Source organism: Laccaria bicolor, genomic scaffold, assembly GCF_000143565.1.
Source record: "Laccaria bicolor S238N-H82 LACBIscaffold_7 genomic scaffold, whole genome shotgun sequence".
In the NCBI taxonomy this organism is placed as follows: Eukaryota; Fungi; Basidiomycota; class Agaricomycetes; order Agaricales; family Hydnangiaceae; genus Laccaria; species Laccaria bicolor.
Window position 1 is genome coordinate 978,541 of NW_001889878.1, and position 14,287 is coordinate 992,827.

Sequence of the window (14,287 nt, forward strand, 5' to 3'; positions counted from 1 at the left end):
ACTCTCGGAGGCCCTCAGGACCAAAATCGGCATTATGGTCCAACCAAGCGCTCCTATGTTGTCCATTTTCATCTATGTCGCCCACCAGACTCCAGCTGAAAACTCCTAGCTGGTATTGCTTGACTTTATCCATTTCTCTCATCATGCCCAGGCCATGTTTCGAATTGAGTCTGTTTGGTGGTCAAGGTGAGACGGCGCTGAAAGGCATGATTTGGACCGCTCACTTTCTTTGGACGTCAGGGGGCGGTACGGCATTCGTCCATTCCTCTGCCAAGCCTTTATACTCCTCTTTCTCAGCATCTGTGAGACCACCCATTACTTCCTTTAGGCCTTGTTGGTATTTAGCAAGAAACGCTCTTGACCCAGGTGGCGCGCCCTTTGCGAGCCGAGTCACGACCTCATGTATTTGCTCCTGGCGCAGGTGCGCAACTACATATCTGGTGGAAATGAGTTTGACATATCCAAACTTTGGCATCCTGATGCGTCTTCCATGGTTTTGAAACCACTCTTTGATCTTCTATGGCAAAAGCGTCAAATGAGCAGCAGTATGACTAGCTAGCACCCACCGTCTTCCTCTCCTTCCACTGCTCCTCTGTAAGCAGGGGGGGTGCCTTGGCCTTCATGAGTCTGTATACCTCATACATCAGCAGCTTCTTTCTTTCTTCCTTCGTTTTGACACAAAAATCTTCCAGGTATTGTCTGAGAATTGCCGACTCCTCTGAAGAGAACGGTTTTCGTCCTGGAGTTGGGGGCCGTGGCCAGCAAGTCTGCAACAAAGGCATGTCTGGAGTCACAGGAATGTTCGGTGGGAGTGGGCTCACAAATTATCATCGAGAGGGCAAAGGGGGCAAGGCAGCACAAACAAATTGCAAAGACCTCAAGGATTACACGTGCCCGGCAAAGAGCGCCAATCCTGACGAGCCCTTGACCATATTCAGGTGAGGACCTTTGAAACTTGACCTCATCTGGATATCAGTACCTGACGCCGGTCCCCCCAAAAAGGCAATATCTGATGCGCCAGGGCATGCTATCTGATGCGCCAGGGCATGCCTCTATCTGTGCAGAGATCATGTATCCTGCCTTACGGCAACGCACTTGGTGAGTGATGTATCCTGCCTTACGACAACGCACTGAGCATGATATAATTTGTGCGGCCCTGGAGCGCCGCAATCTGTTGATAACTATCTCAACCAGCAGTCACCTTGATGAGCTCACTTTGGCCCCTCTCCTGTCCCTCGCTCGACACTGTGACTTGGTCCGCCGAACTCTGTTGATGACTATCTCAACCAGCGGCCAGTCACCTTGTTTAGCTCACTTTTGTCCCTCTCCCTCGCCCCTGGTATCTTTCTGCCCCTCGCCGCTACTGGTCCTGTTGAAAGGTGTGATAAGTTCGTCATCTTGCTAGTCCCTCACTAATGCTGCATTAGATTGAGTTGTGGCGCAGATGGGGGATTTAGAACATGCCCTCTCTGCTTATGAGGACGCTTTGTGACGGATCCTATTCTTCTCATCGGGGCCGATGCTTGTTGCATGGCTCGTCTCAAGTAAATCTATCCCAAGGGCCAAGGTGAAGTTTTCTCTCCTTAAATTGCAAACAACCGAGCATGGCTTTTGACAGGTGTGATATTTTCGTCCTCTGCTAGTCCCTGTACTGCATTGGGGGATTTAGAACATCCGCTCTCCGCTTACGATAATGCTTGGTGACGCAACCCAATTGCTGGCATTGCTTGTCTCAAGGAGAATTATTCCAAGGTGAAGGTTCTCTCCTTACATTGCAAACAGCCCAACATGGCTTTTGATAGGCGTGATAATCTCGTCATCTGGCTAGCATCTCACTATGGCTGTGCCCCAATTGCTGGCATTGCTCGTCTCAAGGAAATTTAACCCAAGGTGTAGTTTTCTCTCCTTACATTGCAAACCGAGCATGCTTTTGACAGGTGTGATATTTTCGTCCTCTGCTAGTCCCTGTGCTGCATTGGGGGATTTAGAACATCCGCTCTCTGCCTACGAAAATGCTTGGTGATGCAACCCAATTGCTGGCTTTGCTCTTATCTCAAGGTGAAGTTTTCTCGCCTTATATTGCAAACAAGCAAACATGGCTTGAGACAGGTGTGATAATTTCGTCATCTGGCTAGTCCCTCCTCACTAATGGCATGCTATGCTGCATTGGGTTGAGTTGCTGAGCAGATGGGGGATTTAGAACATGCCCTCTTGCTTTCCACAACCCAATCTTCTATGGATGGCCTTTGATGCCGAACCAACGGTGCTGCGCCTCTGCGGATAAGAACCTCCAAAAACCGTTTGATGCAAGTTTTCTTCAATCCAATCTGACAGGTGCCATAATTTTGTTTCACCATTCATGTCAGGTCGTAACACAAGTGGGCGCAGGCACACAGCTGGGCGCCGATGCCAACAACACGGCGCAGATATCGTCAGGTCGTAACACAAGTGGGTGTAGGTATTGACGAACAGTCAGCTTTTAACCTTTTCGTAACCCCCGGACTTCATTTGTCTGTGCAACATATGAATGATCATGCGTTTTTATGTGCGCCATACCTTTTATGCAATTGCGCCCAATTATTTGTTTGACAGGTGCCCTGCATCAAGGGTGCATTATGCAGGCAGCCATGTGCTGATGGTGCCTGTGCCACGTGTTCGGCGCATGGCAATTGCCTCACCGTCCTTACTTTGACCATTACTTTGCCTCATAAACACATCCACTAGTCACCATGCATAGATACCAATCCAAACGGCCTCCTGGACCTGTATTCTATACAGGGAAATACGAGAAGACAACCAGGGGATACGTCCAGAAGATCAAATACTTTACTCCTGATTCCCTGTTGCATGCACCGTCAGCGCCAGCTCAGCATAGCCAGCAAGCCCAATTCGATCACGATGTAGACACAATGGTCATTGATGAGTTTGCTGTCCCTTTTCACCAGAGAACGTCAGGCAAGGTGGGTGGATCTCTCTGTTCTTTCCAACTTCTGCTTATCAGTGATCCCAGAGCCAGAACGATTATCTGAGAGAATGGGTTGCCCGCAGGGACAAGCATCTTGAGGTAACTCTTGTCACAGAGGCCCCACCTCCTGGGATGGTCTGTGTAGATTGCGGCAAAATGGCATCCAAGTTCCGATGCCTCGATTGTGCCTTGCAGCCTGTATATTGTCGCGCCTGTTGCCGCCAGACTCATAGGAGGCTTCATACCCATCGGGTCCAATACTGGAATGGCCGCTATTTCCGTACCGCCGGTCTCTGGGAGACAGGCTTGGTGTTGAATTTGGGCCATAATGGATCCCCTTGTCCCAACTTTGCGGAGTTCGAGGAACAAGAAAATGAGAGGCAGGATGCAAGTTGTGAGGCTGCAGAAGCCGCAGGACCAGCGGCGCCCACCAGCCCTGTTGGCCAAACATGGGCGGCGCCCGAAACATGGGCGGTGCCCGCACCCATCCCAATTGATCTTGATATTCGAGTTCAAGCAGTGTCTGATGACCTTCTCGGGGAAGATGAGTCCATGGAGGCTGATGCAGATGTCGGCGATGATGGCGAAGACATCAAGACTGAACCATCTGATCAGGATGGAGACAATGGTGACCGAAGAAGAAGCTGACAACAACACTCAGGAACACTACAAAAGAACAAAGGGTTTCGGTACAGCTCCTCAACCTGACACAGAGGATTCTCTGGGCAACCCCTTTGTGCTTGTCATTGAAACAAACGGAATTCACCATCTTCCTTTGCATTTATGCACCTGTCCAGGAGCTGCGCCCACCGATGAGCAGCTGTTGACTTCACAGTTATTTCCAACAAGCTTTCAAAATGTTAAAACACTGTTCACTTTCAAGGTACTGGATGATTTTCGGTTGTCCAATCTTACCTGCAAAACTTCCGCATATCAATACTATCTCAAGCTGCGGCGCCTGACTTCTCCGGCTTTCCCCAAGTCGGTTCCGGTACACATTGCTTTGGTTGATATACTTGAATGTTGTCTCACCCATCACCCCAGGACAGGTATCGCGAATTCAGAAGAGTTAGTCGGCAATGGCGCAATTTGGAACTTAAAAAATGCTTTGGTTTTGGACATGAGCCTAGAATGCCAAAGGCTGGAGAGATGGCATATGGTTGTGCATCTTGCGCCCAGCCAGGTGTTAACTTGCCAATGAACTGGAAAGAGGACCCACATCCGTAAGCATGAACTGCCCTTTGTTCACATACTCATTCCCATTGGCAGCGAGGTCTTCACACGATTTCTTTGTGTTGATGGTAACTTCTCAGCTGATCACCTGAAGCAACGAAATGCCATGGACGATGTATGGCTGACCAGTGGGGAAGGAATGATGACAGAGAAGGAGGCTTACAAGAAGTACCTGGCGCAGCCCACTGTTACTCACCAGGTGAGTTGGACCGCCTTCCCATATGTGGCGCATCCCAGTTCCGCCGCCCGAGGTTGCTGCGCCATGTAGCCATGTAGCATTTGATGCTTTTGGGCGCAGAATCCTACTGCGCCCACTGCCCCTTTCAAAACCTGACTCATTTGGTTGTAGGTCAAATCAACATGCAGCAACCACCAGGCCATCAACAATGCAAGTCAGAATCACGCAGGCTGTGATGCAACTGGCATTGCGGCATTTGCCTGCCCCCGATCAGGCGCCTTCATTCCAGGCAGCGTTGTTGACTTTCAGAAGGGCGAGCGCCAGCTGAACATCAACTATGCTCTTTGTGAGGCGCTGAAGAACATGGGACTGAATGGTTTGGACGATATCATGATCATATATGACGTGATGTGTCAGTATCATGTTAATCTCTGGGACAGGATTGCTAACAATCCAAATCTTTCCATCTCTGAGAAGGCTAATTTGATCATGGGAATTGGTTTATTTCATGTCCATGGTCATCAGGATGAGTGCCTCTTCTGGTTGGCGACGTCATTTATTCCCGGAGCTGGAATGGTAGATGGGGAAATATTGGAAAGCCTTTGGGCGCAGCTCAATGATATCTCGAGGAGTACCCGCACGGCCACCCTCGCCCATTGGGCCAAGGTCTTGGACGACCATATGAATGACAGCAACTGGAATAAAATGGTCAACATTGTCTCCTCAGTCATTGCCAAGTACAGGAAGGCTGTCGTTGGTCTGGTGGACAGCAAAGACTACTTTGACCAACTGAATAGTTCGGCAGGCGAACACAACCACACATGGCAGGCAGAGATTCGTGCGGCTGAGAGCGATCGGGCACAAGGAAATTTGAAGGCGATGGATATTATGGCGCCAAGAAATCCACCCAATTGTCCAGGTAAGCTCTTACTATGCAACTTTGGTGGAATTGGCTCGTCCACCAAGAGTGTGGCGCCCAAATTGAAGGCGCCGTTCCAGGAAGAGTGGCGCACAAATTGAGGGCGCCGTTCCAGGATCCCTGGCGCTCATGGACGCCGTGCTAGCACCCCTGGCGCTCACGCCATTTTACCTAGACTAACCAACACTACAGCCCCCCTCACCACCGCTCAAGTCCAATTAAAGCTGATGGACCAGGAGCGCCTTTCGATGGGCAGTACAGGTCAAACATCTTGGATTGCAACAGGACTCAAAATTGAGGAGACACAGTAAGACCCTGACAGAGCCAATGCATACGAGGAATGGCTTACATTAAAACAGGATTGAACTAAGGTTTCTCATTCGGCGTACTGGAAAAAAACCAACTATCCTGCAGAAAGTTGACATTGCTAAGAGGAGGGAAAGGTTAAGAGTGAGAATCGATGCTTTCAACAAGATGGGAATGACCTTTTTAGCATGGAACCCAGCATTAAATGAAAATCAGCTGTTGCTTCGTGAAGAGTTTGATATGGACGATGTTCTGCAGATGGACGATGATCTGGCCAAGTCAAATTTCAGTGGCAGCGCGCCTGATATCATGGTGGTCACCGCCACAAAGGTTGCACAAGCCCAGGCAGCGGCGCTTGCTGCGGCTGAAGCTGTTGAACATGTGAAACTAGCCTTGCCGTCAGCCATGGGAGAAGAGCACCTTCAGGCTCATGGATTACAACATTTTTTGTCCAAAGAATATCAGTTGCGCCAAGGGCAAGTGAACGATGCTCTTCAAGGCGTCCGAGTGTCACTGGCGAATTTGTCTTTTGAATATGGAAGAAAGCTTCGAAAAATCAAAAAAAGTAAAGTCAAGAAAACAAGGGCATGGGCGACGGTGCACGCTGTTGGGCAAACGCTTCATCATCATCGCCAGATTTACTCCTATGCCATCGATGCCATTTCAAGATTGGGCGACCCAGAGAAGAAGATAGGGCGCCAGTATAAACCGCTCTTGAAGGAGGACATGAAGGCAAATACTGCGGTAGCAGACCCGAATGCGCGAGGGCAAAGTAGGGCAAAGCCAGCCTGGTTTTGGAGTTCCAACTTGGCAGGCGATATGCAGGACAACGAACGGATGGTAGAGTGTAAAGCATCCCTATACCCTCCTCAGTAGTAGATTATTGATTACCTTTCTAGTTCATCGCATCAATTGGCTTCGGGCCAGGGCCAGGTTTCACAGATGGAGAGAAGAATTCAACCTGTTGTCACATGAGATGGAATGGGTGACGAGATACTTCTTGTATCAGGTGAACAAGTGGAGTGCATGGCAAAAAATGGCAGCAGACCAAGCAAAGCCTGGGCATGTTTGCTATGCTGAACGCCAGAAGGATCTGTGGAATATGCTTGCCATCGATGCGGATAACAGGTTTCAATTGTCCAACCATTATTATAAGCCACTTGTCATGTAATTCATACACAAGCAACCAGGTGCAACATCCTGTCCTGGGTGGGCGCAACGTAATGCGTGTGCAAAATGCGCTGTGTGGGCGCGGTGTACTGTGTGATCGCAACGTACTGCGTGGCGCAGCATTATGCGCAATGTCTTGTGTGGGCGCCGTGTACTGTGTGAGCGCAACACTGTGGCGCAACATACTCCGCAGGCGCGACGGACTGGGGCGCAACATATTGCGGGATGGCAATGTAGTAGCTGTGGGCCATCACGTGTCCAAACCACATGACCGGCTTGTTCATTTTTGTGTGCCAATCTCAACTTGAATCATGGACACTGCAATGGAATGGCGCGTCTACCACTTCTTCTCCCGATGCAAGGCGGCATGGAGTGCATACTCCGATGACAAAGTGAACTGGATTGATGACAAGGAGAGGCAAGAGTGGTGGAAATTGAGGATTCAGCATGAAACTGTTCGTCCTCATGGTGTTCACTGTTCATCTATCTTGATCTATCTTAATCTATCTATAGAACCGTCTTTGCATGGAAGTTGGGAAAGCGTACTGCTTGGGTGGAGTACTTGACCTACCGCCATGGGCACCTGCTTTATTGAACGCAACAAATCCTGCAAGACGGATTGTAAAACCACTCAGTCCCGCGGTTTTGAAAGCACAATACGGGCCCAAAGACCAGGCGCCGATTCTAGCGACATATGAGGCCAACTGGTGGAATTCTGTGGGCGCCAGCGGTGAGAATGAGAAAAAGCTATTGAAGGCGCATTCGGATGAGGAGGAAAAAGCTTTTTGTAAGTGGATCGAAGCCATGGGACAGGTATTTACACACTTGATCTGTTGTCCATCGATTTTATTGATACCTTCTACTGTTTAGCCATACTGTGAACCCAACATGGAAGTCGAGGACGATGAGGCTGGCATTCCAGTTCTGCCAGTGCATGCGGCCACAGCAGCAGCAAAGGTTCATGGCGCACAGATGTGGGTCCAACACCTCTTTTTTCGTGGTCGCATGGAACAAGACCAGCTCCGAAACGACATAGAGGCCATTGAGATTTTGATGGACCGGCTACATCAACAGGAGATTCGCTTGCAGCCCGTCGGTCCCATACCCGCAGGCCCTTGGCAGGATGCTGGGGCGCTCCGCACGGGCGCCGTCGCCCCTTACTTTGAACAGCAACCTGAAGACGAAGAGCAACCAGAATACCAACCTTCTCCTGTGTCCTCCACGGGCTTGAGTTGGCCAGCATCAGGACACTCCAGCACTGGTGACTCCGCAAGTGATTATGGTTGGCCTGCCTTCAGAGAGGCGCAGCCAGGTGGTAGTGAGGGAGATGAAGATGGATCTGGGCCGATGGATCTTGATGAGGGTGACTCTTGAGTGGCAATTTTTACTTGAGCAATAGGACATGTATATATCTCTTCTGGGTGCGGAGCAAGGACTGTTGACTTTCGAGGGTCCACGCGTGCGGACCTTGTGACTAAGAGGCGCCAGCACCATGTTGACGAAGAGGCGCCAGCACCATGTTGACGAAGAGGCGCCAGCACCATGTTGACGAAGAGGCGCCAGCACCATGTTGACGAAGAGGCGCCAGCGCCATTTTGACGAAGAGGCGCCAGCGCCATTGTGACCAACAGGCGCTAGCTCTGAAAACTTACCAGGCAGCGCAGGCGCACTAGCCACAACGGCAAAGTTACTGTGTAATGGTGCTCGCCAAATGGCAGCTAGCAATCATATATACTGGTGTTCATCCATGTGCCCGCTGGAACTCCTAACCTCTCATGAACTTTATTGCGCATGTAGTATGAAATGCACCCCCTTTCTCCCCCTTCAAACACTGCCCCATGTGAGATCACTTTGCCAGCAACCCCAACTATTGTCGATGGGTTGTACTTGATGGATATGCCTAAACCCGGGAAATCCATGATTCCAGTCGAGTCTTTCTCTCCCAAAGGCACTAGGACATCAATCCACTCATTGCGCCCTTTGGTGTCACGGTGTACTGGTGTTGACCGGTTGCTAATCACTGACAAGGCGCTGAAAGGGGGAGTCCAATGCTTCAGCGCCGTGTACAATTCTTCCTCATCATCCACAAACCCATTTTCTGTCTCGAGGCGGCGGAGTGCCTCCATTCCCTGCTCATAAAGTTGTGGATGTATGATACTCAGGATGGCGCCAATCAAAGCAGATGACTCTTGCATTTCCAGGCTCCACTGCGCCCCAACGGCGCCACGCTTCATTTGCGCGCTGACTTCAAGCTTGAACTCGGAAGACTGCAGATCGTTCAGACTTTGTTTATGGATCCAAAGAGATTTCACACCTCGTGCCCTTGCTGGAACCATGCTGGCGATAAAGTCACGGTCCCGGGCTTGAGTTGTTGACATTGCTCTGCAGGCCTGTAGTGCATTTTATGATTCCTCCAGTTAGTAGTAGCCTTGTCGTCTATCGTCAAAGCTGATTCAAGAATTTTGAGGAACTTCCAGATCTGCAACTGAACAGGGTTTGAGATTGTACACCCAGTGGCCATAGTCACATACCTGGCGTGCTCCTGAAAGGATGTCAGGCAAATACCAAACCAGCCCATTGTTATGCATATCCGTTACCACAAAAGGCGAACTTTTATGGACAATAGGTGAATAGATGGGCGGGTACCTATTCAAGATTTTCTCTTCTGTTTTACGATTTTGTCCGGTCAGGGCGGCGCCGATGGTATCGCAATACCTCGTGGCATCCCATGTTGTGCGGACTTGAAGAGATCAATCAACCAATTACTATGTGAGCAGGCGTGGCGCACTTGGGTGTTTGAAAGCCTCAACCAAAACAACAACTATCCCATTGCAGTCATCCAACAGGTCCAGTGTCCAGTGCAGGGGAAAGGGTGTTTTTTGTGCTGTTCCATGGAGGGTAGCCTGGAATTTAGCTTTGAGAAAGTCAGCTATTTCTTGAGTGAGCTTGAAACTACTCAAGTCTTGCAGCATCGCAGCAAGACTGGGGAAAATGGGTGCCAATTTCCCAACTGATGAGTCATGTGAAATCAATTCGAAACCCTTAAACTTCAACAGATGCCCTCCACGTCGCAACCTGTTCAATAGATTGACCGCGACTCGAGGCTGCTTGGAAATGATCAGCAAGAGTCCCAAAATTGATTGTGGAGCTCACCTCTGTTCGATTCTTCTATCTCACGGAGTAAATCTAAATCATTGTCGTTTAATTCAAGGTCTACCAGCAGATACTTCCAATAAGTGGGGGGTCACAATGGGGGGTGGAACATACCGCGGGCGGAAAGCATATTGCGCCAGTAGTCAGCGTCCGTGCGTCTTGTTCCACCACCAGCGGCGGATCGCCTCTGTTGTTGGGCAGTGGAACCACCAGACTCGCCCTCAGCACCAGTGCGAACACCCATCTCTGTCGCCGTGGCACCCCAGTTGACTGGAACATTATATGACGTCTCGTCCATACGTATGAACTGATTGGTAGCAGGGCCTGAGGGCCCCGAAGGTTGGAAATAGAGCAAGTCGGCGACCTCAATAGTTTTCCGCATCAGAGAATCGTAAACCGAGGGAAGGTCAGGACCACCAGCCGCGTTATATCGTCGAAATTTGATTTCAGCAGCCAAGATGACAAGGTAGGGGTTTATCATCTGTTGTAGGCTCTCCCGTAAGGTAGGGAACGAGGAAAATGAAGGGAATGTGGGCGAGGTGTCATCAAACGGAGTTTGACGAAGCACTCTGTTGACTATTTTACAGGACGTCACACCTTCGACCAGTCCATTCCGAGCCCGATTATAGAAAAGGAGCCAGGAGTGGTCCGGCAAGAAATGGTAAGGTTGGAGAACAACGAGTTCGTAACTGGGGACACGATACGATGGATCCGACAGCTACATATAGATAAGGTGAGTGGCAAACACCATCTAGGATCAAAGGCGATTTACATTCAGCTCCCGAGTGTAAACTTTCCCTTCTGAATGTAGAGCTGCCCATTTCTCGTTCTCACTTGTGATGTGTTTGATGTACAAGTCCAAGAATTCGTGCGAGCAGGTCACAGCGAACATCGCATATTTGTCCGTCGCGTTGTGGAGTGACGCGTCCACTGCAGAAATGACAAATAAGACAAACCACGCAAAGCCGTCAGGGAAGCACTCACAGTTGGCCAAATTAGAGACGTGATCCAGGTCAAAGACCCCATTAACAATACCCTGCCTCTCGAGGAAATATAATGAAGGGGATGTTTGAGTAAAGGATCGGAAAGGTGGCTTGCTTCTTGAGTGCGTCTAGGATTTTTACTTTATCTTCATTTGTAAGCGGTCTGCAGAGAGGACGACACGGCTTGACAAGAACAGTGCATTTGGAAGCAAAATTTGCTTCACTGAGTGTCAGCGGTAGGAGGAAGTGGAGGTGCTTTTGTGCAAGGTGGATAAGCTCCACTTCACCTTCTTCTGGCATTGGCGAGTCGGAACTAGTACTTAGTCGCCTCCAGCTGAGATTGTGAAAATACTGCTGAACAATTGGTAAGTCGCTGAGGTCTAAGCGTAAGGCTTTTCGAACCTGGTGCTGTGTCAAGGTCCCCACCGTGGGCAGCCTCCAGTGCGAATTTACCCAGCGCGGACGACGAGCAGGAACAATAAGCTGAACCTTCGCTTTACACCTCTCCACAGCCATCGCTAGCGAGCCCGGCCGCGAGCCCGGCCACAAGTCAAAGTACGAGTCCTCGTTTCCAATAAGCAATGGACCCCTTTCCGATCCAGGACCACATGATACAAGGAACAAAGTATCGTCAACGGTGAGTTGCGAAAGCACATCCCGAACCTGGCAGAAGTAGGCTCCGTAAAACTCTGAAAGTTTGCGGCACGCCCATGGTTCAGATATGTCAATAACACTTTCAAACTCAAACGGGAACTCAGGCCTCAGGTCCCGTCCTGATGTGTTCGTACAAATTGCCATAGATCCAGAAACTGGTTCTCTGGTAGACAGTCCAAAATATTCTTGGCCATGCTAGCCATGTGCGATGATGTGAACATGCCACGGGCAAAGCGTCGGCCTTTCTTGGGCTGTTGCAGACATGCTTGAAGAGCCGGGAAATGGGGGAGCAACCACAGGATGATGCGGGAGAGGATGTTGCACAGGGAAGCCGGGATGTAATGATGCAATACAGGGAATTGCGACACAGCGACCTTCCGACAGAAATGGAGTAATAAAGAAGAGGGATGTATGTTCCAGGAGAAGAGGAGGTTTGAAAACGTACAAATGAGTCTGATTCGAAAAGCAGGCGTTGGCGGCCAGATGAACGATTGGAAGATCTCCGGAGATCCATAGTGCAGGAAGATTGGTTGCCACTTTTCTACAACAGACCAATACCAACAAGCCGTTACATGACTACATACCTCCAGTTGCTACAGTTGAAGGCCCCACAATCTCATTCAGGCTTCAGCAGATACAAACCAAAGCGAACCAGAGGTATGAGGGAGCTTCCGCTCCAGAGTCACTTCTATGATGTTGTTGAATGTGTTCTGACGGCCCTGAAAGTCGGAAGAGTTATATGGTGGACCGAAAAAAGACCCAACGAATTGTGCGTACCGTCCATACCCTCCTGTCGGTGATACTGACAACCTTTCTCAGACTTCGAACACTCGCCATCATGTAACGGATGTTGTCCTGCGTCAATGACTGTCGAATACCATGATCGACATGGTTTTCCACGTCGACAACCACGCGAAGGCTGTATGACCTTGCGATGGAAGCTGTGAACGATAGCTAAACGTAGTTGAGTATATGAGAGTCAAACGGTAAGATAAGAGCTCACAATGTCCCTCGCGGGGATGGCTACGTCAAGACGCTCCAGGTGCACACATTGCTTTGATATTTCGTTTATTGAATCTAACCCAATACCACAATCAAGGAAAGCCAATCTACGCAATGTGTGACTGTGCGCCTCAAGGAGCTGTGTTATGAAAGGATGTCCGATCGTTACTTTCCGTTCAGGGAGTTTGATGGTGAACGATGTTAGTGGAGGCGCGGACGACTTGAGGTGCGTCAAAATTGTGGAGAGGACATTCGGAGAGGGAGAAGGCGACAAGGAGTACCGCGTATCGAAGGCGAGGTTGCGAAGATGGTGTAATGGTGGCGCGGGGAGACAAAGTGGACGTGTGCTTTCCTGAGGAAAAGGTCATGAGTAGTTCGAGTTGTTAAATGCATGACACAAACCGTGGTGGTCAATGAGAGGCTTTCGAGAAGGGGGGTGTACGAAACGAGCCTTAGCACAACTACGTGATCACATCTCTGGCATCCAACGACGTGCAGAGCGCGTAGATCTGGCAGTTCGGACAGAATTGCTTCCAGGGTGTTCTCATTCAACTCGCTTGTCATCTAGAAAAAGGTCATTATTCCTCACAAATGGACGAAATGTACGAAAAGACATACATAAAGTGTAAGGCTCGTCAGAGTCTGCTTAAGCGAAGTGATCCATACAGGGAGAACGTCGACGACGTTCCAAGAAGCATATTCAAGTGTGAGGGTCTTGAGTTTTTGGAGTTGGATGAGGATCTTGGATTGATCTGTAGACAAGTTTGCATTGACTCTCAGACCTTCTAATCGGGGTTTTCCTTGTAACGATTTGACGAAGCAGGGTAGTATGTTGGCCCCAGTACATTTGAATTTCGTGAGATTATGACAAATATCGATGGCGTTGGAGCATTCGCGAATGAACTCGGGGTGGGGGCAAGATAGGTTGGGCATGACGGGCGGTGCATATCGAATTTCTGATGAGGGTTTCAGCGTCATACTCAATAAATGGCGCGTAATCTGACCTATATTTCGAACGTGTATGGCAAGCTCTGGATGTGTTCTCAGAACAGCGAATGGTGATGTGACCTGACCCTGCAAAAACGACACACATTAAACATTGTCCTGGGTCAGTTGTTAACACACACCAGCGCGTAACCTTTTCCCTGCCTCAACCGATACGAAAGGGTGTTGTATAGCCTTGGTATCACACCAGCAAGAAACGATCGGCTAACGAGGGCTACCGAGGAAAGGTCATTGCCAGAGAGATGCGCGAAAATGAGCTCCAAGACGTCGAGATTCAGATTATCCGCAGAAACCATCACGTCCTATTCGGAAGTGAAAAGAAAATGATCTCGATTAGGTTGCGCCCTTCTTGCTGGTCCAGTCCATCCGCTTGAAGCTTTTGAGCTGAAACTTCTTACCACGGTGTCGTAAGCCAAGCAAACTGCTTTTGTTGGGTTGTGTATTATTTAGGGTCCTTCGCCTTCTAATCTCTTATCCTTGGCGCACGTTTTTTACACACTTTCACTCTGTTTTTCCGTCTTGTTGCATCAGTCGTACTTATATCTCTACGGTTGCGTAGTACCTGATAATTAAACTCCAAATTTTGCTCTCTTGTGCCCTTTCGAGATGTTGTCGCAGTGTCTTCGACCCCAATTCGACCCTTGCGCTAAATGCCAAAAAGTTCCCAGGTTGTGCCAAGCAATATTAAATGATGAAAGCCTTAAGGCGCCCCCCACGAC

At 49.5% G+C, this 14,287-nt stretch overlaps 2 protein-coding genes across 2 annotated transcripts in view; one reads left to right on the plus strand and one right to left on the minus strand.

Annotated features, from left to right (window-relative positions):
- Positions 1-6,477, plus strand: part of LACBIDRAFT_325386 (uncharacterized protein) — a gene marked incomplete at both ends in the record, with an annotated part of 7,326 nt that extends 849 nt beyond the window's left edge. Inside the window, 17 exons of the mRNA XM_001878806.1 lie at positions 152-186; positions 346-421; positions 693-938; positions 1,044-1,098; positions 1,291-1,379; positions 1,829-1,892; positions 1,989-2,109; positions 2,188-2,448; positions 2,593-2,608; positions 2,738-2,960; positions 3,011-3,593; positions 3,661-4,033; positions 4,096-4,188; positions 4,235-4,397; positions 4,548-5,295; positions 5,488-5,602; positions 5,655-6,477. Coding sequence (XP_001878841.1) covers positions 152-186; positions 346-421; positions 693-938; positions 1,044-1,098; positions 1,291-1,379; positions 1,829-1,892; positions 1,989-2,109; positions 2,188-2,448; positions 2,593-2,608; positions 2,738-2,960; positions 3,011-3,593; positions 3,661-4,033; positions 4,096-4,188; positions 4,235-4,397; positions 4,548-5,295; positions 5,488-5,602; positions 5,655-6,477 — 4,084 coding nt within the window. The remainder of the gene's footprint in view (positions 1-151; positions 187-345; positions 422-692; positions 939-1,043; positions 1,099-1,290; positions 1,380-1,828; positions 1,893-1,988; positions 2,110-2,187; positions 2,449-2,592; positions 2,609-2,737; positions 2,961-3,010; positions 3,594-3,660; positions 4,034-4,095; positions 4,189-4,234; positions 4,398-4,547; positions 5,296-5,487; positions 5,603-5,654) is intronic.
- A 1,571-nt stretch (positions 6,478-8,048) lies between these two features.
- Positions 8,049-13,864, minus strand: LACBIDRAFT_325387 (uncharacterized protein; the record flags this gene model as incomplete). Its single annotated transcript, XM_001879024.1, has 20 exons — positions 8,049-8,245; positions 8,424-8,461; positions 8,542-9,038; positions 9,086-9,256; positions 9,303-9,511; positions 9,560-9,875; positions 9,925-9,926; positions 9,949-9,957; positions 10,039-10,642; positions 10,697-10,854; positions 10,909-10,966; positions 11,310-11,724; positions 12,007-12,102; positions 12,146-12,176; positions 12,214-12,280; positions 12,339-12,515; positions 12,565-12,915; positions 12,966-13,127; positions 13,182-13,637; positions 13,691-13,864. The coding sequence occupies 20 exons, from the start codon at positions 13,862-13,864 to the stop codon at positions 8,049-8,051; spliced, it is 4,188 nt and encodes a 1,395-aa protein (XP_001879059.1).
- Positions 13,865-14,287: the final 423 nt, after the last annotated feature.